The 23,257-nt window shown below is 39.4% G+C and overlaps 3 protein-coding genes and 1 pseudogene across 3 annotated transcripts in view; 2 read left to right on the top strand and 2 right to left on the bottom strand.

The window, feature by feature from the left end:
• The first annotated feature begins 4,308 nt into the window (after positions 1 to 4,308).
• Positions 4,309 to 6,606, top strand: LOC104810608 (annotated as a pseudogene).
• Positions 6,607 to 15,165: 8,559 nt separating this feature from the next.
• LOC104810607 lies at positions 15,166 to 15,969 on the top strand. Its single transcript, XM_010536954.1, has one exon. It carries the CDS (start codon positions 15,166 to 15,168, stop codon positions 15,967 to 15,969), a length of 804 nt encoding a protein of 267 aa, XP_010535256.1.
• A 2,328-nt stretch (positions 15,970 to 18,297) lies between these two features.
• Positions 18,298 to 19,154, bottom strand: LOC104810490. Its single transcript, XM_010536817.2, has one exon. The coding sequence runs from the start codon at positions 18,942 to 18,944 to the stop codon at positions 18,603 to 18,605; it is 342 nt and encodes a 113-aa protein (XP_010535119.1). The 5' UTR covers positions 18,945 to 19,154; the 3' UTR covers positions 18,298 to 18,602.
• A 2,887-nt stretch (positions 19,155 to 22,041) lies between these two features.
• The window catches only part of LOC104810489 (NAC transcription factor 56-like), a 1,882-nt gene continuing 666 nt past the window's right edge, over positions 22,042 to 23,257 (bottom strand). Inside the window, exons 3-4 of the mRNA XM_010536816.1 lie at positions 22,969 to 23,255; positions 22,042 to 22,869 (exon numbers count right to left, since the gene is read on the bottom strand). Of these exons, the coding sequence (XP_010535118.1) occupies positions 22,351 to 22,869; positions 22,969 to 23,255 (806 nt within the window). The 3' untranslated portion in view covers positions 22,042 to 22,350. The remainder of the gene's footprint in view (positions 22,870 to 22,968; positions 23,256 to 23,257) is intronic.

The raw sequence follows: 23,257 nt of genomic DNA, 5'->3' as shown, positions 1-23,257 counted from the left end.
ATGTGACCCATGTGACCCGTGACTCAGTGGCACTTATAAAACACGGTCAAAACTCGAGTTTAAAGTGTTAAAATGGGTTATATGATGTTTTACAATGATAATATGGTATCTGCAAGTTAAATTCGTTAACAAAAGTAAGAGTTATATGAACATTAGTACAATTTGTTCATAAGTTGTCATGAAACACTAGTATCACTAATGGATTACATTTGCATGAGCGATTTAAATATGAAAATTGAAATGAACATGATTTTAAAGTTGTTATTAATATTAAAATCCATGATTAATCACTGCATAACCATGCCAAATCATTAATTCGATCAATTCGACCCATGTGATCTATGTGACCCATGTGACTCATCTGTGACCCGTGATCCATGTGACCCATGTGACCCGTGACTCAGTGGCACTTATAAAACACGGTCAAATCTCGATTTTAAAGTGTTAAAATATGTGATCGTTGACCTATGTGACCCGCGTGATCCATTGGACTTATGTTTTTTTTTTCTTGAAATATTTTCAAGTCAAAGTATAATCCAAAATACGAAAGAGTTTACAAAAACTGAGTTTACAAACTACGAAAGGGTTCACAATAAATAACGGGTCAGTTCATACAAATTTACCATTACAAAATATATCGATAGCCAATTTTTCACGGATCATTGGTATGGTCCCATCGCATATCGACATGAATTCTGCTGCCTTGTTCAACATTATTCCTTCCACGTATTTTGCAGCATAGACACCAGAATCAGAACCTGTTGCATTTTCATGAAGTCCAATCTTGTACTGAACCTCAAGCAAATCCCCTTTACGAAACAATTTCGTCTTAGCAAGGACGTATGCATGCGGTATGAGAATAACTAACTTATGAGAAACCTTATCCACGTTCTCCAGTAGTCTCGGTTGACAGTTGTATACCTTAAGTACTTTGTCCCTAAAATCCACTTTAATGGCAACCCTATGATAGGGAATCTTGGGGTCTGCGGGTGAAGGGATGTTCACAACAGTTAGAAGAACATCATACTTCTGCAACGGCTTACGTACACCTCCTCCAATTGGGCGTTTACCGGAGAAGTATTTCTCAAGACAACCCAGCTTGGACAAGTCCCCACTCTCTTCCCACCGCATGATGGTCTCCGAGAAGTATAGATCACATATGCAACAGTTAGAGATCACGGTTCTACTGGAGTACTTCGAATAGTTGCACTGAAATGCACACAATGCCTCTTCTATATGCTGTCAAAGAAAAACAAAAACATGTTAGAGATGACCCGTATGACCCGTGACCTATTTAATGGAGCCTTACCTCATTTGTGAGCCATTTCCCGCTCTCCAAAATAGTTTCAAAAAACTTTGAATCTCTAGTTGCATTCAACTTAGACTTCCATATCCTTTTCTCTCGGGGCATATTCATAAATTTCCAAAGAATGCTCGCTTTTAGAGTGGACGATGAAAGAAAGGATGTCGTCCTTTCGAGGTTGTCACCATTAACTCCTTCAGGTTGCCAGACAAAGTATGCAACCTCAGCTTCTTCGCCTTCTGATTCCGGTTTCTTTGGTTCTTCCAGCTGTTGTGTACCCCTACTACTTCCTCTTCCCCTTCCCGTTCTTCCTCTACCTCTGACAAGTGTCTTGTAACGTTTATTCTTTGCAGGGGGTTCACTCGATTCTGGTTCAACGTATGGACTTCTTTTTGCCGGCCCTTGTCTTTGTTTTCTTTTCAAACGAAATCTGAGTGGTGAAGTTTCAGAGCTAGAGTTACCTTCTGCTTGAGGGACTTCCTTTGGGGTTTCAGATTGGACTGCCTGAGGAACTTCCTTTGGGGTTTCAGAAGGTTGAGGCAGATTCAAATCAACAATCCCAACCACTAAACCCTCCTCACAAGCTTGAGGGAGATCCACATCATCATTCCCACCCTTAGGACCCTCGTCACAAGCTTGAGGCATATCCACATCATCATTCCCACCCTTAGAACCCTCGTCACAAACTTGAGGCATATCCACATCATCATTCCCACCCTTAGAACCCTCGTCACAAGCTTGACGCAGATCCACATCATCATTCCTCTCCCTCTTAGAACCCTCGTCACAAGCTTGAGGGATATCCACATCAGCATTGTCAGCCTTAGAACCCTGCTTAGAAGCTTGAGGGAGATCCACATCATCATCCACAGCCTTGTCACCTTTCTCAACAGTTTCACGGAGATCCACATTAACATTCCCAGTTTGAGGGACATCCATAAAAACATCCGCTTCTCCAGCATGGTCTTTAGAAGTTGCAGTGTCCCCCACACTTCATCATTCCTAGGTTGCACTCTATACGAATAGTTCGCAGAGAAATGACCAGACTGTTTCAGAATATCTTTCAGAAATTAACCTCGTCTCAGATGCTTGGATCGCTTGACCCATGTGATCAATGATCCTGGCCTCGGATGCATTGATCTCCTGCTTAATGAACTTCTCTAATGCATCCGCTTTTGAAACTGTCGATCCTCGCATTCTTGGAGGTTCACCCTCAACCCGAGTCTCTTCTTCTTGATTCTCTTCTTGTTCTTCTTCTACTTCATCATCATCTTCTTCAACTATCTTAGTTTTTCCCTTTTTCAAAGAACCTCTGCATCTGGCATCAAGCTCACGGATGCTATCCCAACAGATACTTTGCGGATTCAACTGCAAATGTTGCATCCATATACTGATCTTTGGATCACTACTTCCCTTGTAATCCTCCAGATCATACAGAAGTGTTTGTTCATCCTTTCCCACTTGTAGAATACTTTTAATACCCTGAAATAAATAAAAAAATGTTACTTTTGACTTGTGTGACCCATGTGACTCATGTGACCCGTGACCCGTGACCCGTGACCCGTACCTGTGATTCAATTCCAATCTTTTCCATTACAGTAGGGAAGGTCCATCTAAGCCCGGGTTTGATTACCGTCTTGCACATTCTAGGACAGCTTGGGTCTGCACCTGAAACATCTGTATACCACCCGTTGGCACCCAAGCTTTCAATGCACTCAAAAGGCAGCAACTGCAACATAAAAAAGCTAATCAAATCAATCCAACTTTCAAATAATTTACTCGTAATTTAATAAATAACTTATCATCAGAGGGATTATAAACCCCGGGCAATGCCATTTTGTCTTTGGTTTCGCACCGAGACTCTTTCGCACTTGATCAACTATTCGATCAAAAGTGTATCGACCCCACGGAAATCGTTCACAGAAACGTAAATCATCAACCATGTCGAACAAATCATGGCTGATTTGTTCGGATGACAGGGCATGATCCAAGATTCCGGCCATCAAGCATACAATAGCCAATCTCTTACGATCTGATGCTCTATGGGTTGGCATATATCTCAATTTCTCCACCACATCATTCAAACAAACCTTCTTACGTCCGAAAGTCTTTTTCCTGAACTCACTCTTTTTCAAGCTCTCTCATCCTTCTGGATATTTTCCACACTTCAAACCACATATAAGTGCATGCTCAATGATTGAGTACCTCACGGGTACACCATTGAGCACGAACCACAATTTCTTCTCGTCTTCCGCTTTAACAGAGCGGTTAATGAGAACTCCCGCAGGCGCCATCTTTAGTTGGGGATCCCATTGCGCATGAAATAGATGTTGGAACTGTGATTCTTTCTCGAAGTATGTCCATTAATCATGTGTCAGTATTTCTTTAAGCGTCTTCAGTGTCTCATACGGATAACACTTCGTATTGATCTTCGAAGAAAACTGAATGTCTTCGAATTTGTAAACAAATGGAAGCTGCAAAATAAAATAATTGTTCATCATTGTGATCTTTGTGACCTGTGACCTGGGACCCGTGGTTCATGTGACCTGTGACCTATGTGACCCGTGACCCGTGACCCGTGTGACTCGTGTGCGGTATTGTGAGTTCTATTATACTATTACCATATAAATCTCTGTCACTCATGTGACCTGTGACCCACATGACCTTGCGACTAAGGAAATCATTAAACTTGCTGAGGTATTCCGAAATCCCACACCCACACTCTAACTTTCAATTTCGAATTCCTAAAACCCAAATTATATATTTCAAAACACAAAACCCTAACTTTATATTCAGAAATCCCAAAACTTTAATTTTCAATTTCGAAATCCCTAAACCCTAAATTCCTATTTTGAAATCCCAAATCATATAACAAGTTTAATGATTTTACTTCAGGATCAGGTCATAGAAGAAAAAAAACGGAGAAGAAGATGTAGACAAACCTACCGTTTCTAATGGGAGATCTTTCTCCGACGATGAAGGCGATGAACCGGCCTGAGACGCAGATGAAGACGAAGCAGAAGGCACATGTGTTCTTGGATCCATGGAGAGATACCGAAATTGCAAGGAAAATGGGTTCAATTTTCTGAAAATTTCGAAACAGAAATCGCGCAAGAGAGAGAGAGAGAGTTTTCGAAATGTTGCAAGAGAGAGAGAGAGTTTTCGAAATGTTGCAAGAGAGAGAGAGAGGACTGCACGGAGAGAGAGAGAGGACTGCACGGAGAGGGAGTTTACCGAGGAAGAGAGAGAGCGTTTTTTTTTAATTTGAAAAAGTTGGGTATTTTTTAATCGAAAAGTAATGGTCCTTTTGGTCATTCATTTAAAATTCAGGGATATATATGTCTTTACTCCATTTCAGATTTTATTTTTTTTAGATTTATTTTTTAAAGGGTACTCCATGAAGTAAGGATAGCATTTTAAGGGCATTTTTGCTATATCCCCTTCTAAATGGCGTCTCTTCTGTTGCCTACTCTGGAAATTTTGGACATTTTCTTGGCGTCTTCTATGTGTGTGTGGCTCTCTCTTTCTGTCACATGATTTTCAAGTCAACATCTGATCTTTATTCACCTGCTGTAGAAGGAACCCATACACATATACATGTACATGTACGTATACATATGCAGCAAAAGGACAAACAAAATTTCCCCCAAATCGCCGGTTTAGTTGGTATCCTGGCAATGATTCGATTTTCTTGGAAAAGTTTGAAGCTCTCCGGAAATCGACTCTGAGAGAAAATTCAGCAAGACGGGAACTATCTTATATCATCACACTCATTTTCCTTCCAAAAAACGTTGAAAGATTTGTCATTTCTATCACAAATTCCCTCCACTGTTTAATCCAGCAATATGGTTGTGCTTGCTTGATACGTTTTGAAGGTGGAATTGCTGTTACCACTGGCATTCACCAATCAGTTGATCAGAGCAGCCACCGGCGAAAGCAACAACAACACAATATCCGAGGAAAGATTCAGACCAGACACGAGGCCTCACAGTGTTTCGATATCAGAGTTTGGAGCGGTCAGGGATGGGAAAACACTGAACACTATCGCGTTTCAAAACGCCATTTTTTATCTGAAGTCGTTTGCGGATAAAGGAGGAGCTCAGCTCTACGTTCCTCCTGGGAAATGGCTCACTGGAAGCATCAACCTCACGAGCCATCTCACTCTCTTCTTGGAGAAAGGCGCCATGATTCTCGCCTCTCCGGTATGATCTCTTAAATCAAATATATATTGGAAAAAAAAAGGGTTGTCTTGCATTTGATATGGTTAGTGTTTAAGGTAAAAGGGATTTGTAAGTGTTTGCTTGATTGTGTCAATGGCTGTAACAAACGGCAAAAGTAAACAATTCGTATTAGGTTGGGTCAGAGGTATTTGATTGACCTCTCAGTCTCAGCCTATTATGTCCGAAGGCGAGATGGATTTCCTATGTTCATAGATCTATTCCCATAAGGATTTGCTCGGCGTTTTGGTAGGATTTGAGATGCTCTATGGAGAGATTCTATAGTCCTTTAGGGTGTCATTGTGAGGATCTGTGTAAACTCTTGCAGAACTCGATGTATAATTAGAATCCGGGTTCTGTGTTTTCGGTTTGTCAATTAAAACATGACGTGGAACAGGATCCATCGCATTGGGACATTGTGGATCTGCTCCCGGCCTATGGCCGAGGCATTGAACTTCCAGGAAAGCGGTACTGAAGGTAAACAAACGGTGATAATCTTCAGGATGTGGTCATTACCGGTAAGCCAACATGCCCCTCAGTCTGTAATTTTAGAGTTCCTCGGCTTGACACTTAGACTTATAATTGTGGTCGGATAGGTAATAACGGGACATTTGATGGCCAGGGTTAGATGTGGTGGGAATGGCTGGAGTCGGGCTCTCTGAACTTCAGCCGACCTCATCTCGTGGAATTCGTCTCATCCAATTACATATTCGTTTCGAATATCATGTTCCGAAACACACCTTCATCCAGTCTACTGCAGGTATAAACCATAACGAAAATGCTTCAGATTCAGCAATCATCCTGCGTTTTTGGATCAGAATTCGAATGGAATGGATGTTTGTTTCAAGCAGCCATGTACATATTCGGATGGTTTTGATCGAGACAACTTGTAGATTCTCCTTATGTCATCGGAGTCGTCCCAGGTAGTTAAAGTGCTGTAGCATTTCATTGTCATTCTCTTTGTTTTTTTTTTCCTCATGACCAAACTCTTTTTCAGATTCTTCGGACAATGTACTTTGTGGGTTTGCTCGTACGTCTCTGGGTTTTCTGATGTCGTGTCACCGGAGCCGTGTCCGGAGCTCGTGAGCGCTCCGTCGTGCTTTGCGACGGAGAAAAGAATCTCCGGCAGAGATGCGGGAGCTCTCTCGTACATTTGGTGATGATATTCAAAATAAGGAGAAGCCCAGATCCTGGAGTATGTTTTCGTAAGATGGGATTTTATTTCTTTGGTCATAAGTCACCGTTTCTTGCCCTTAAAAAAGAATATATGTTCAGTTCAGTTTGGTTTGGTATTCAAGAACATAGCTTTTGTTTCGTGTATCTTTGTATTTATACAGCTTACATTTCTTCATGTGTAAGAAAAGAAAAGTCATTTCTTTTTTTTTTTTTTGTTAGCGATTCGTAAATCTATATTAAAACATTTCAATCTTATTCAATCCATTAAAATATGATAAAATATTTCAAACACCAAGAAACACAACATGACGTTACATGACATAACATGCAGCATAAACTGTTTTTTAATAACATCTGAAAATAATGACACGATATTGTCAAATCCAAATTTCAAAAGTATTAACCGCCGTATTAAATATTTTGAGCATAGATATATGCGTAAATGCACCTCTCAAAATCGTAAAATATCTTATATATATATATTATGGTACGACCAACGTTTATCGGCATACTTGACACGTGGGACGTTACTGGAGTTTCGTCATACCTCCATGTCCCCTTCGCCCTATAATTATATAAGCATTTATTATTTTGGTGTATTTAAAACCAACCCGCTCCCAATATCTATTTTCTAATTTATTCTGAACAAACTCTGATATTATGGAGAAATATGTGTATGAGTTTTTTGGTATGGTTTTCAGGTAGATAATAGAATTAATGTATCATTTGATAATATCTTGCATATAATATAATATATAAAACATCAAATGAGCAAGATTGATATTTCTGTATGTAAATAGTGTTAGTGCAAGTATTTGCACGTGTTGTTTTGGTTGTTAAAAGGTTGTTGCAGGTTCAACAACCTATGAGAGATTTCAGGAGAAGAATCCGGCGAAGATTGCACTCGAGCAAATCTGAGGTACAACTGACGAGATTCAGATAGAGTCAAAGACCGAAGAGATAAAGTCTAAGGCTGAAGAGATAGAGTCAATAACAAGAGATAAGGCGAGATCTTGAAGATAGACTCGAGATCAACGAGAATCAAGTAGAAGTCGACCTAATCACTTAGTGGAGATCTAAAGACGAACCAGAAGAGTTTAAATAGAGGGACAAGTGCATATCAGCTTTACAGAAAGCAAGAGCATAATTTCTGAGTTTATTTCGTTAAGTGAGTGTGTGTTCATTTCTTGGTGAGTGCGAGTCTGAGGGGGAGACCGATTGGGCAAATCTCCTTTCTCTGGTGAGTGATTTATGTTGTGAGGTTTTTTTATCAGTAGAATTCATTGTGAGAGGGGAAGAAACTCAGGGGGAGTTTCGGGTGTGTGTAGTAAGTACGATTCTTACAATAAAAAGTGAGTTGTACTTGACTATCTTTCTCAAGTGAGTAGAACTGATTAGTTTTCCGCATTACTCTTTGAGTGTTCAACTTTTTCAATTGGTATCAGAGCTGGTCACTGATCGTAGGCGAAAAGGTCCTCTCATATCAGTGTACGTGTTGAAGAGTCAATATGGACTCACTCAAAGAGTTTCAGTCTCTTGGAAGATCCACAATTCTCGATTCCGAGAATTATAGTTTTTGGAAAGTGAAAACTATGAATCTCATCAAAGGGATTGATGAAGATGCTTGGAGTTCAGTAGAAGAAGGTTGGAGTGCCCCAATCGATGTGAAGGATGGAAAAGAGGTTCTGAAACCCAGATCTGAGTGGACACCTTCAGAAAAGCGAGCATCAGCACTGAACTCAAAAGCTATAACCATCATTTTCAATATAGTTGATAAGGATGAGTTTAAGCAAATTCAAGGGTGCAAATCAGCAAAAGATGCATGGGATGCGCTTGAGTTGATTCATGAAGGAACGTCAAGTGTCAAGCGCACAAGGAGAGATCTAATCAAGCATCAGTTCAATATACTTCAAATGGGAGAAAACGAGAGTGTAAAGGAATTCTGTGGCAGGCTGAATGCACTGGCAAACGAAGCAGAGGTCCTTGGAAAGACCTATCGAGATAAACAGCTCGTGGCAAAACTCCTGGTAAGCTTACCCAAAAAGTTCATGTCTCATAAATCTGCTTTTACCATGATAAACAATGTGGATACTATCAGCTTCAAAGAGACAGTTGGAGCTTTTGCTGCTCACGAGTTAGAACTGGAACTATATGAAAAGCCAAAAGGAGTGACTCCAAACAAGGGGTTGGCACTTCATGTTCTAGAATCATCTGTGGCTCCCAGCCAAGTGTCACTGGAGGTAGACATGGCAATGATTGTGAAAAAATTCAACCGGTTTTTTAAGAAAAAACCTGGTATCACTGGCAAAGCAGAATCGAGAAATTCTGGAAAATGTCTGGAATGCCAGGGAGCAGGTCACTGGAAGGCCGAATGCCCTAGCATTGCCAAGAGGGAGGCAATGTTGAAAAATCTGAAGGATCTTCAATGCTATGAGTGCAAGGGATATGGACACACGAAGAACGAATGTGCAATTGGGAAAACAAGAGGTAAATCTCTTATCACTCATGAAGAGATTGATACCGATTCTGATGAAGAAAGTACAGAAGATATGTCAAATTTTGTTGCATTCATTGGAATAATCGAAGAGACTGAAGAAGAGATATCCGAAGAAGATCTGTACGACATCAACTTTAAGAAAAAACCTGGTATCACTGGCAAAGCAGAATCGAGAAATTCTGGAAAATGTCTGGAATGCCAGGGAGCAGGTCACTGGAAGGCCGAATGCCCTAGCATTGCCAAGAGGGAGGCAATGTTGAAAAATCTGAAGGATCTTCAATGCTATGAGTGCAAGGGATATGGACACACGAAGAACGAATGTGCAATTGGAAAAACAAGAGGTAAATCTCTGATCACTCATGAAGAGATTGATACCGATTCTGATGAAGAAAGTACAGAAGATATGTCAAATTTTGTTGCATTCATTGGAATAATCGAAGAGACTGAAGAAGAGATATCCGAAGAAGATCTGTACGACATCAACACAAGATTGATCGAAGAACAGAAGGAGAAAGAGGCAAAGATCTTGGAAATCAAGAAGCAGCTAGATACGAAAGTATCAGAAGTTAATAATCTGAAGAAGCAACTAAAGGAGAAAGAGGAGAAGATTATGTTATGACAGAATCAGTTGGAAGGTACCATGAAGAATGTGAGAATGCTTGGAAATGGCACTGCAAAATTGGATCACTTACTGACAATCGGGCGAACAGATTCTGGACATACTGGACTTGGATATACTGGAGGGAGTAAAAACAAAGTAGGAAACTTTGTTTCAGGAGGAAAACTTGGAGATGAAGTGATCTCGCAAGTACAAAAGACTCCAAAGATCAAGATTGATCTATATCCAAGATAGAGACCGCAGAACTATCGTGAGCATTGCACTTGTTTCTACTGTGGAACAAGAGGTCACATCAGAATGAATTGCTACTACTGGCAAAATTATCAGGTACCACCCACTCTAAGATGGAGGCAAGTCTGGAGAAGTAAAGATGTCTCAAGGTGTAATGTGGCATACACCTCTGAACTGAAGTCAAGCGAACAACGGTGGTATTTTGACAGTAGATGCTCACGTCATATGACAGGAGATGTCAATATGCTGTCTACATTTGAAGAAAATCCCAAAGGAGGAAACGTGACATTTGGAGATGGAAGAAAAGGAAATATCTTGGGCAAAGGAAATCTGGATGCATCAGAACTGCCCAAACTTACAGATGTCAATGTTGTCCAAGGACTCAAGGCAAATCTCATAAGCATCAGTCAACTGTGTGATTCTGGATTTCAAGTAAATTTCACTAAAGATGCTTGTGTTGTTACAAACCTTCTTGGAGATTGTGTGTTGACAGGAAAAAGAACTCCCAGTAATTGCTACACTTGGGTAAATCCTGACGAAGCACTCAAAGTGAGAAGTGCTTCACAACAGTCGACTCTGAACTGGAGTTATGGCATCAACGATTGGGACACATTAACACAAGGTCGTTGGTAAAGCTGTCAAGGTCAAATGTTGTACGAGGATTACCTGAGTTATCATCGCAGGTAACACTGGTGTGTAAAGCATGTCAACTTGGAAAGCAAATCAAGGTGAATCATAAAATGATCGATGGGATACACACATCTGAAATCCTCGAGTTGATGCACATGGATTTGATGGGACCAATGCAGACGGAGAGTCTTGGAGGAAAGAGGTATGTGTTTGTATGTGTTGATGATTTCTCACGTTTTACTTGGGTCAGGTTCTTAAGAGAGAAGTCAGAAACATTGGGTGTATTCGAACACTTATGGCTGCAACTCCGAAATGGAAAAGGTAGTGTTCAGAGAATTCGGAGTGATCATGGGCGTGAATTTGAAAATGAACAGTTTGCAGAATTCTGCAACAAATATGGGATTGTCCACGAGTATTCTGCACCTAAAACTCCTCAACAAAATGGAGTGGTTGAAAGGAAGAATAGGACACTGCAAGAAATGGCGAGAACAATGTTACATGCAAGAAACGTTGCGAAACGTTTCTGGGCAGAAGCGGTAAGTACGGCATGCTACCTTATCAACCGCGTCCATATCAGACCAGGCACAGCCAAAACTCCATATGAAATATGGAAAGGTAAGACTCCTCCTCTGAAGTTTGTTCATATATTTGGTTGTCGATGTTTTGTGTTGAATGATCGAGAATACAGAGGGAAGTTCGATGCCAAAAGTGATGAAGGTACGTTCTTGGGTTATACAATGAACTCTGCTGCCTATAGAGTATACAATTTACGCACTAGAACGATTATGGAATCAGCTAATGTTGTCTTTGATGAGGAACATAGTGCAGAGCAGAGTGAAGTCCCGCCGAAACTACTTCACGATGTTCCCAGTGAGCACTCGGTAGAAGAACAAAGTGACAATGCAGAAGTTGAGACCAAGGAAGAAGACGATTTGGAAGTTACTCCTACACCTACAGTTCACAGGAATCATTCCGAAGATGATGTGATCGGAAATGTACTCGATCCCATGCGTACACGAGGTAAAAGGATGAATTATCAAGATATGGTACGTTTTGTGTGTTTTTCTTCGCAGAATGAACCTTCTCGAGTGGATGAAGCATTGAAAGACGAATTCTGGGTAAAGGCAATGCACGATGAGTTGGAGCAATTTGTGAGGAATGATGTGTGGTATCTTGTGCCCCGACCAGATCACATTAATGTGATTGGAACGAAATGGATCTTCAAAAACAAAACAAATGAGTCGGGAGAAGTAGTTCGTAATAAAGCCAGGTTAGTCGCTCAAGGGTACACACAAGTAGAAGGTATTGACTTCGATGAAACTTTTGCACCCGTTGCTCGACTAGAGTCTATTAGATTGTTGCTTGGCATTGCATGTTTTCTTGGTTTTAAGTTGTTTCAGATGGATGTCAAGAGTGCCTTTCTCAATGGTGTGATCCAAGAAGAAGTGTACGTCGAACAACCTGCTGGTTTTGAGGATCCACATTTTCCCACTCATGTGTACAGATTGAAGAAAGCTCTCTACGGGTTAAAACAAGCCCCTCTGGCATGGTATGAACGATTAGCCAGTTTTCTACTCGAGAACGGCTACAAAAGAGGGGGAGTAGACAAAACTCTTTTCATCCATAATTCGGACGATGTACTATTAGTAGTACAAATCTATGTGGATGATATTGTGTTTGGATCTACATCCCAGTCAAAGGTTGACTGGTTTGTTCAGACAATGACTGCTGAGTTTGAGATGAGTATGTTTGGAGAACTCAGTTACTTTCTGGGACTACAAGTCAAGCAAAACAACGATGGAATCTTCGTCTCTCAAGGGAAGTATGCTCGGAATTTGGTGAAAAGATTTGAACTTGACACGAGCAAATCAGCACGTACTCCCATGTCCACAACCACCAAGTTGACGAAAGATGATGAAGGAGAAGATGTTGATCCAAAACTCTATAGGAGTATGATCGGGAGTTTACTGTATTTAACGGCAAATAGACCTGACCTGTGCTTAAGTGTGGGCGTATGTGCCAGATATCAAGCAAAACCTAAGAAATCTCACCTTCTGTCAGTAAAAAGGATAATCAAATATGTCAAAGGGACAGTTGATTGTGGGTTGCATTACACAAAGGATACGAGTACGCATCTAGTAGGATACTGTGATGCAGATTGGGGAGGAAATACGGATGATCGAAAAAGCACATCAGGAGGATGTTTCTTTTTGGGTAACAATCTCGTATCATGGCACAGCAAGAAACAAAATTCAACATCATTATCCACTGCTGAAGCCGAATACATCGCACTGGGAAGTTGTTGTACTCAATTAATGTGGATGAAGCAAATGCTGACTGATTATGGAATCGACACTCACTCGTTTACGGCTCATTGTGACAACACAAGTGCAATCAACATCTCTAAGAATCCAGTACAGCATTCACGAACAAAGCATATAGAGATAAGACATCACTTCCTCAGAGAGCAAGTGGAAAAATAGAGTATTCTAATTGAGTACGTACCCACTGAACATCAATTAGCTGATATATTTACTAAACCACTTGACATGAATAGATTTATCTGTTTGCAAAAATCTCTTGGTATTGGAAATTTTTTATTTTGATCACTAACTGAGTTTGTTCTGAAGTGTTTAAGTGATACAGTGTTGAAAGGGCGGTCAGTGATACTTCACAATTCTGTCAGGTGCACTTCAAACATATGTAATACAGAAATCCCCTGGTACTCCTCTGTCAGCATACACTCAGGCAAAAATGAGTGATTATTGGTGTTCTTGTTTCGATTCATTAAAAAAAAAAAGGGTTGACATGAGTAGATTAACAAAATCGCTCGGGTCTAAGTTGAACGACGTACAGTTCATTCCACGGTCTAAGGTCAGATGTAACTAATTCATCATACTCCGCTGTAAGGTGATACTTTACAAGAGTATATCTCAATGAGATAGACTGGGCTTAAGTGGTGAAACAGTATGATTGGACTCAACGTCCTAGAAGTTCAGGCGGATGAAAAACGAATACGAGAAAAATGTATCTTCACTGGGTGAAGTAAGCACTGGACGAAGAGTGAGGTGTCACTGACTCAACTTGATACACTGCGAACTAAGGTACGAAAGAATAAATTCCTTTGGTGTTAAAATCGTAAGTTTGTTGCGTAACGGAATTCTGTTTCATTAAATTTTTTAAACGTTATTTTTGAAAAGATTGATGTGAGTGGTTGAGTAAATTTTCGGTTATGGGGAAGTGGGATCCGAAAAATCAGAGATCTCCCAAACAAACTTTTTGCCCAAAATAAAAAGAGGTGTTTCTCTCTATCCCTGCGAAGTTCTGGAGCTGAAGAACCCTAAAATCTGGGAGGTTGATTCGCAAGAGTGTGAGGTCCAACAGAGAGTTACGAAGAGAGAATAAAATCCCTAGATTCAGTCTCAGCATGGATCCAAAAGAAAAGAGAGAAGAAAAAGGTGAGGATCGTCACCTAGAATCAGAGGAAGGTTCATCTGAAGAAGGAAAATCGAGTGAACCCAGGAAAGAAGACTCTTCAAACTCGTTTGTAAGTGCTGAAGAAGATCCAGAAGAGAACCCATCAGAAGAATCTCACCGAAATCCGAGGGAGATTCTACGGACTTGCAAGGAAGATACAGTGGGCGATGAAATCCAAGAACTCGAGAGTCCAGAGGAGAAGATCCAAGAAACGGACGCGGAGATCCCAGAAGAACCACAGGAAGGAAACACTGGGATCGAAGACGAGGGAAAAGAAATCGAGGAGCTTCAGACCTCTCTGCCTCCAGAACAAGTTGATTCGGGTAAACTTGATGATCTCTTTACTTACTCTACTAGAGATATAGAGGAGAGTTCGGATAGTGAGCCTAGGTTGATAAGAAAAGGAACGAGAAGGCGTGTAGATTTTGATATGGATGTGAGTGTTGAGAACCTAGAATCAGAAAAGAATGTGGGAGATACATCCAAACAGATGGAGGAACTGCCCTCAGGTCACTTAGGGCAAGAGAAATCGAAGAATGCTGAAATCGAAGTGGTTGCGGATTCAGCAACAGAAACAGAAGTGCTGAAATCAAAAGAGGATGATGAACCTGAAGTGGACTCACGAGCACGAAAGGCTGAAAGCAAGAAGTCTAAGGTAAAGATTGCTGTGAAAAAGGGGAAGAGTTCTGACTCACGAGTGATGGCTGAACAGAGAGCACGTACCAGATCTCAAGTGGCTGCAAAACCAGTGGCTACTACAAAAAGTCCTCCTAAGAAGATTCACAGGAAGACAAAATCACAGCCTGCGTTGGTGATTGCTGAGCACAAAACTCCAAAGAAAGCTGAGAAAAGAAAGGCTGGACCAGCAAAAGACATGTCCCGAGCAAAATCCTCAAAGGTTTCTGAGGAATACTGAAAGGAGAAACTTAAAGGGAAGAGAAAGGTTCATGAAGAAAGTGAGATACCCAGTTCTCCTTCTGGGTCCGAAGATGAGGAACTACTGGCGAGCCTGTGCATGTCTCATCACTTTGTTGATGAGAAATCTGAACAAAGGTTCAATGACATGAAGAATTTCAACACAATTGTGGAGAGAAACGTGAATGTCAGCAATCTCAAGGAGCAAGGGATATGGGACATCCTAGAACGTCTGAATCTAGAAGAGACAGTTACCTATGCATGCCCTCACAGCAAAATTCTGATCAAAGAATTTTATGCAAACATTACGAAGAAGATAGTGAAGGGTGGAGATCCAATGTACCATCGGGTGTACATAAGAGGGAAGATACTGCACTTTTCTCCAGCTGTAATCAACAAGTTTTTGGGCTTGAAGAACTCAGTTGTGCCTATCATGGATGAGCTGGACAGGGAGATTGACCAGAAAGAGCTGGAAATAGCTCTCACTGACACCTTTGATGAAAAGAGGAAAGGAGAAATAGCCCCAGTGGAGCTAAACTTTGAGGCTTCAGTACTGTTCAAAATAGCCAGAGCTAACTGGTTACCAACCCAGCGATCAAGTCTGATCCACAAGAGGCTAGCAGTACTCATCTTCTGTGTGAAGAAAGGGATAAAAATCAACTATGGAAACATGATCTTCGATCATATTCTGGAAAGAGCACTGAACTTCAGAGCAAGGTTCAGATTACCTTATCCCTGCCTAATTCAGAGCATCCTCACCAAGCAGTGCCCGGAACTCATTGACCCAAAGGAAAACACTGAGGTAATTCAGAAACCCTTGGTGGTTGAGACAAAAATTAAAAGGAAAAAGGGGAAAGGAAAGAATGACTGCAAGAAGATGCTAGAGACCCTCAAAGATGCATAAAAAGCATTGATAAAGATGGAGCTCGGACTAAGGAAGCAGGCAACACATTGTCAGCAAATCCGAGCAACAGTCCACGAATATGTTGAAGCAACTCTGAGTAATGTGTTCATTATTCATTCAGGTACTCCTCACCTCGATATTAGTGTTTATGATTATTTCATTCATGCCCACAGGGGGAGAACTTGAGGAAGCAGAAGGAAATCTCGACTCAGAAGAAGAAGACTCAAATGATGAGGACGAAGAAGAGGATTCTGAGATGCCTAAGCCGACGCCTAAGCCGATCCCTAAGAAGGTAGAAACATCCCGGAAGTCAGGAACGAGCAGGAAGACAAGGAAAGCCAGGAATCCTTCGGATGATGACTCATCTCTTCGTTTCTAACTTTTTCTTAGATGATGATCTGAACTTCTGTGTTTGATGACTCTGTCTGTTTTGATAACTTATGTGGGGTTGTGTGATAACTCTGCTTTTGGTGTTTTGTTTTGAACCTTGATGATTTCAGTTGAAGGATTCGTGTTTGTGTGCATGATCTGAAATAACCAAAAAGGGGGAGATTGTTAGTGCAAGTATTTGCACGTGTTGTTTTGGTTGTTAAAAGGTTGTTGCAGGTTCAACAACCTATGAGAGATTTCAGGCAAATCTGAGGTACAACTGACGAGATTCAGATAGAGTCAAAGACCGAAGAGATAAAGTCTAAGGCTGAAGAGATAGAGTCAATAACAAGAGATAAGGCGAGATCTTGAAGATAGACTCGAGATCAGCGAGAATCAAGTAGAAGTCGACCTAATCACTTCGTGGAGATCTAAAGACGAACCAGAGGAGTTTAAATAGAGGAATAAGTGCATATCAGCTTTACAGAAAGCAAGAGCATAATTTCTGAGTCTATTTTGTTAAGTGAGTGTGTGTTCATTTCTTGGTGAGTGCGAGTCTGAGGGGGAGACCGATTGGGCAAATCTCCTTTCTCTGGTGAGTGATTTATGTTGTGAGGTTTTTTTATCAGTAGAATTCATTGTGAGAGGGGAAGAAACTCAGGGGGAGTTTCGGGTGTGTGTAGTAAGTACGATTCTTACAACAAAAAGTGAGTTGTATTTGACTATCTTTCTCAAGTGAATAGAACTGATTAGTTTTCCGCATTAATCTTTGAGTATTCAACTTTTTCAAATAGTATATAAGTAATCTCCGCTTTTTCCTTCTTTTCACATCCTTTGGTACATAGTTTAAAAAGCTTATGTATTTAAGAAATTAAGTGGAATATTAGTGTTTGTGACCTAATATTAAAATATAAAACCAGTGTTTAATTACATATTCAAAACAAATTTAATAGTTAGTTAGATATCAAATAATTGAATACAAAAAAAACAAATACAATGTTTTTGAAAATCAGAATAATTTAATATTTATTTTGAATATTAAATTACAAAACGGTGTTTTACAAAACTGTGGATTTTAAAATACAAGCATCTTCTTCTTTCTAAAGATTTAGAGCCTTGACAGTGTCGAGGCTTTTTCCAAAAATTGACGGGCAGGCCCAACGTAAGTAGGGTTAGGCCCACTCGCCTCGATGATTTAGTTTTAGTTCGCATGACAGGTGTTGGCACGATCCGTCATCCCTTTACGGTCATGGACGGATCGCCTCTCACCCCTGACAGGACGGGATGGACCTACGACTCCCCCCTGTCCTTCTTTTATAGAGGAAACTCAAGTATCAAAATCTCAAAATTTTCGATGTGGGACGCGAGACGTTAGGTTAATCTTAGATCCCTCCACGTAATTACAGGTTCGAATCGGCCGCGACGAGCTCAAGTCGTGGCGGGTCTTCGTCGGATTCGCTCACGGAGAGATCCTGGTGTCTGCATCTAACGCCGTGGGCATCGGAAACGGTACTATTTTCGCCGGCGACCGGTCTGAAGACGGCACCCAGATGCAAGAGCGCGTCGAGCTTGTCGGGACGCAGTGCGGGCAAGGGCTGGGTCGGGCCCGATTGACACCCCTAATTTATACGCAGTCTGGCTCGTTACCATCTTCTCCAACGAAGTCTGAGGAATTCGGTGACATGAATTCTGTCAGAGGCCTGATGAAACATTGCAACGTCAACTCAAGTGACATGGCTTTTAGTTTTAGGCATGGGGAATAACACAGGGTTTACAATGTTCACAGGGAAGGCAGAAGCTATACGGCTTTGGTTCCTCTCGAACAACGGCTACTCTAGGGTACGATATGCGTTTCACCTCGTGCTCTGTTTCTTTAGAATCTATTCTTCGAGTTCTTATAGAAGGAAATTTGAGTCCAGGGGTTCGAATCATGAAAACAGTCTCTCGTATAAGGTATGATTTGCCTCCAATACACGTTCTGCCCTCTATAGAATGAAATATGTGATGCCGGTTTCTTCTGTCTACTGAATCCATGGCATCTTTTGCCGAGAATTTGATATTTGATTTTGATTTCAATGTTCAAACATTTGACTTGCAATCGTATTTTGACTGTTGAATTCTCTGCTCTGCCTTTATATAATCAGAAGTAATATGCCTTTTTTCCTCATCAGGACATAAAGAAATGAGATCAAATGAAGTTGGAACATATATATAAAGTTTCAAACTTTAAAACCCACCAATATTTTTATTTCAGAAAGAAGAGATCAAGCGGAGGACATGTTGCAAAGTCGGCTCGGAGTCGGCCGGAAATTCCACCACCGGAGACTTATCCGGCGACCTGGCGGCGTCATAGCTCGCCGCAAAACCTCTCTGCTTCCGTCACTCGCCCTCCTCATCACCACCTTCTTCTCCCCGCTTGGAACCATGTAGCCGTGCTGCACACATCTCGTCGAACCGGGTCGACCCGAGCACGTGCAAGCCAACCGGGTCCTCATACCGGACCCGGTATTCCTCCGGCTGACCCGGTTCGACTTCTCCGCCGCCGGTGGTAGTTTTCCGGCCATCTCTAGACCCTCCCCATGTGGGTTTCGTCTCATGACTTGCATTCTCCACAAGAAAAAGATGGAAGCTTTTTTTTTTTAGTTCAAATCGTATGCGTAGGTTGAGTTTCTTGGTGGTTTCATGTTTTTTTTTTTTTATTCTAGAGAATTGGGTTTGGTGTGATTCCAATCTGAAAATAGATTATAATATATAGATGGAAATGGAATATTTTTTCATGCCCATCTTTGAAATTCTCTTACCATTCCAATCGGCAACAAAGCTTTTTTTTTTTTTTTTTGGAAGAACCCAAATGGTTGGCAAATGGGAAAACTACTTTGTACCAAAAAGAAAAAAAAAACTTTGGTCGTAGTTGTAAAGCCTCGAGCTTTACAGGTTTGGGCTTGGGTTTTGAAGGAATCATTTTGGATTCAATTTTATTACATTGTTATTTACAAAACTCATTATTCTAAACGGATAAGACTAACTGAGGGGTTGAATGTACAGAGTTTTTCAAATTTTTAGAATCCAAAAACCAAAAAAAAATTGACAATTAATATTTTGTAAATTTATTTACAAATACTACAAAAAAAAAACAAAAACCAAAAAGTCAAAAAAAAATTTATCACCATTCAATCCCTAAATCAACCTTATTCTCGAACTATCAATTAAAAAAAAATCAATTAAAAACTAAAAACTCCATTTTTTTATTTATTTTTTCTTAAAACCAAAAAAAAAAAACCTTCTGTTTCTTCCACTGTTTCAAGTAATGTCCTAAAAAATCTGCTCCACCATCTTCCCAAGCATCACACCGAAATCCATACATTTTTTTATAATCTTTGATTGATTGGAAACCGTGATGATGGATGAGAGATCTAAACCAATTTGCTTTTGTATCCAAATCCGGTCTAACTTTTACAGATGAATTTTACTTGGACTTTGAAGTTGAATTTTAATTATAGAATACCAATATCTATCTGTAATTGACAGCAAATTTTGTGAGTTAAAAATATATATATATTTCATGTGAAATTAAGAATATCATTCTAATATTCATATACATCTTTATATGGGTCTAGCTCGAAATTACAACATCCTAATAAGTAAAATACAGTATTTCAACAAATCTAGTATATCTAGATTTCGATTCTCATTGAATGGATGCGATTCTTTGGACCCACTGTCCTCATTCTCTCTCTCACCTTATAAAAAAATTTGTGATGAGGAAAATTGCATTTATGGTTGAGTTGGAAACCATATGTTAATATAATAAAATACTATTTTTATGATTATTGTTGCATTTTTTCTTTTTATGGGTTTAAATACATTGAAGAGAGAGGTTTGATTGATTCCGAAATTGAACTCCTTTCGCAATCACGAAGGGATCGCCTTTTGTCAATGCAATCGAATCTCTCCCTCTTTCCTCCTCTCTAATTAAACACCACCAAACATTGATTACCTCCATTAATTTTCATCCTTAATTCCAATTTTTTTTTTATATAAACACATATTATGAACATCATGAACAGATTCAGTGATTAATGCAGCTGTAATTAATAAATCCACATGGTCAATGTAAATTTTAAGCTTTAAGCTATCGTTTTATTTTATTGGAATAAATGAAATTTTATATTCTTTCGGTCCAAGTAATTAATAATCCACCATTGGAATGATCATATAAAAGGGTTTTTCATTATCTCGAAGGAATATTTAAATAAATAAAAAATACATTTGATATCTAAATTATTTCTATAATATATTTTAATACTTTGACTATTTGCTATACAGATGATATTTAAATTTTAATTCTACTATGTTTTAATGGTTTCTTCTATATCATATTAGATTTTATTATTCTCCGATATAAATTGAAAATGTATAGCTATCCACTTCATCGTCCACTCTATATTTTTTTCTTTTATTTTCGAGTTTTTTTTTTCCCTTTTTCGCCTCAATAATTTTGTTTTAGTTTCTATTTATATAAAATGTCATTTTAGTCTTTACCTTGCCCAGAAAAACCTTCAAGAAAAAAAGAAGAAATTGCACATTTTTTTGCTAAGAAAAGCCATTGTGATAATGCATGTAAGGCTATATCTTATAGTATTGTTAGGAATTGGTGCCCAAAAAAAAAAAGAATTTCTAAGGAATTAATGACATTCAAAGAAAAAGAAAAAGAAAATAGGGGATGAAATCATGGCAAATTTGGCCTAAAAATAAATTTATTTTCTAAATTTAAGCACTAATAATATGGAAATTCATGAAAGTTGCTCTGTACTTCTTACCCATAAGAGGAATGTAATTAAAGGGGTTTTTAATTTATTGGTTTAAAGATAATGATTCCTTTTGTTGATGTTGAAACCTATGGTCCATTGTTAGCCCTTTTTTATTCTAATTTCTTCTTTAAAAATATCAATTTACTTGCATGGAAGAAATTTAAATTATGCATTAGAAAATAATTAACTTATATTATTAGATTCTTGATAATTATGAGATTGTATAATTTTTTTAAAAAATGTGCTCGGTTGTCAATTGAAAGCAGGATTATAGTTATTAATTTAATTTATCTGTTTGATTTTTGGTTTATGCAATATATTTGGCGACGTCAAATCAAATCTATTTCTGAAAAGAAAATGACACCTACACCCATACATATCTGGGAACTCTTTTAATTAGGAGGTTATTTGTTTTAATCAAAGAATAAATTGGAATTCAAATCAAATCATAGGAATATTCATATGTGTATGTATAAACAGTCTATATTATAAGATTAACATGTCTGAAATCTACAAAAAAAAAATTGATACTAACATATATGTTTTTAGAATTGGATGAATCATTTATATGATATATAGATCCTATGACTTGATATGCCTATTATATAGAAATCCAGAACAAAAAATAATCATATTTTTTTCCTTAAATTTATATGGGTATTGTATAGATCATATGCATTCTCTCCCCCCACCGCCCCACGTACAGATATAATATGTATGTGCATGTATATATGTCATATTTTTCTTGTATTGTTTTATGTTGTATAATATTGATCAATTTATTGGAATATCTAGTGTATCAATTTGCATTTTTGGCACATCGAATACATATTAAAAACACTCTCTATATATATATGAACACTTCATTTGCATAATTGTTATACAGAAAAGAAACAAAGCTGAACATTTATCTCTTATATATGCATCTATACAAATACATAGTATATATATTTATACATTTAACGATTAGAATTAGACCCAAAAACAATATAAAGAGAATTTCAACCTATACTTGTATATATATCGCCTCACTTCTCCAAACTCTCTAAATCTCTTTTCCCCCTATCTATAGATAGTAATAACCAAATTATCAAAGCCAAAATACCCCAAACACTACACAAAAATCAAATGTAATGCAAAAAGTGTATATTCCACAGCTTAATCCGAATCCCAGAAATCGAAAAATTCGAATTCTTTATCTTCAAGAGTACCAATTCAATCCATGCAACTGGTACGATGTTCTGTATAACCCTTCACTTAGCATCTCTTGTTGCATCAATGGCGGTGTCTGCGCGAACATCGGGGTAATGTTCGAGCACTCTCCGCCGTGAAACCTCTTGCTCGGCGATGACCCATCCACCGTCTCCTCCTCCTCCGCCGCCATCCTGGGCCAATATGGCCGCGGAAGATCACGTTTGAGACTCGTCGCCGTCATCATCATCGGCAGCTCGGGCTTCGATCCATATGAGGGAGAAGCAAGATCGAGACCGGCGTTAGTGTCGGTGACATCAATAGTACTGTTGATGACGTTGTCGGAGAATGTTCCAAAGTTGGAGACTCTTGCCGGGAAAAAGTTCATTCTCCCGGAGGAAATCGAAGGCGGCGGCTGGAACTGTCGGAAGATCATATTCATATCGTCGATCATGTCGTCCTTATCGTTATCCACATGTCTCCCTGTGTTGTTCTTCTTGTAGATTCGACACAACACCCAATCGTCAAGCTTCAAAGATTCAAACACAAAAACATCAATCGATAACCACAACCAAAAAGCACACACACGAAACGATCATTCAACTCATTCAGACAGAAATCTGTATACCCTAAGGGACTGTTTCTTGTTGCCGAAGTCATAACCAGGATGTCTATTACTGGATTTGTTCTCGACAAGACGATACTCATGCATGACCCAATCCGTTTTCACCCCTTTGGGGGGCTTTCCACCATAGAATACGAGTGCTTTCTTTACTCCGACCTTATGGGTCCCACCGGAGGACAAGACCGGCTTGTCAGTTCCAGTGGCTTTCCAGTAACCAGACGTTGCAGCCCTGTTTGGTCTCGCGCCATTAGGGTACTTCCTGTCTCGTGGACTGAAGAAATACCATTCCTGC

The sequence above is a fragment of the Tarenaya hassleriana genome, unplaced genomic scaffold (genome assembly GCF_000463585.1).
Source record: "Tarenaya hassleriana unplaced genomic scaffold, ASM46358v1 Cleome18, whole genome shotgun sequence".
Taxonomy (NCBI): Eukaryota; Viridiplantae; Streptophyta; class Magnoliopsida; order Brassicales; family Cleomaceae; genus Tarenaya; species Tarenaya hassleriana.
This window is presented reverse-complemented; position numbering and strand designations above follow the sequence as displayed.

Excerpts from the sequence above, each read along its gene's own strand:
- LOC104810490 (XM_010536817.2), bottom strand. The coding sequence starts at position 18,944 with ATGCAAGTCATGAGACGAAACCCACATGGGGAGGGTCTAGAGATGGCC.
- LOC104810607 (XM_010536954.1), top strand. The coding sequence starts at position 15,166 with ATGTCTCATCACTTTGTTGATGAGAAATCTGAACAAAGGTTCAATGAC.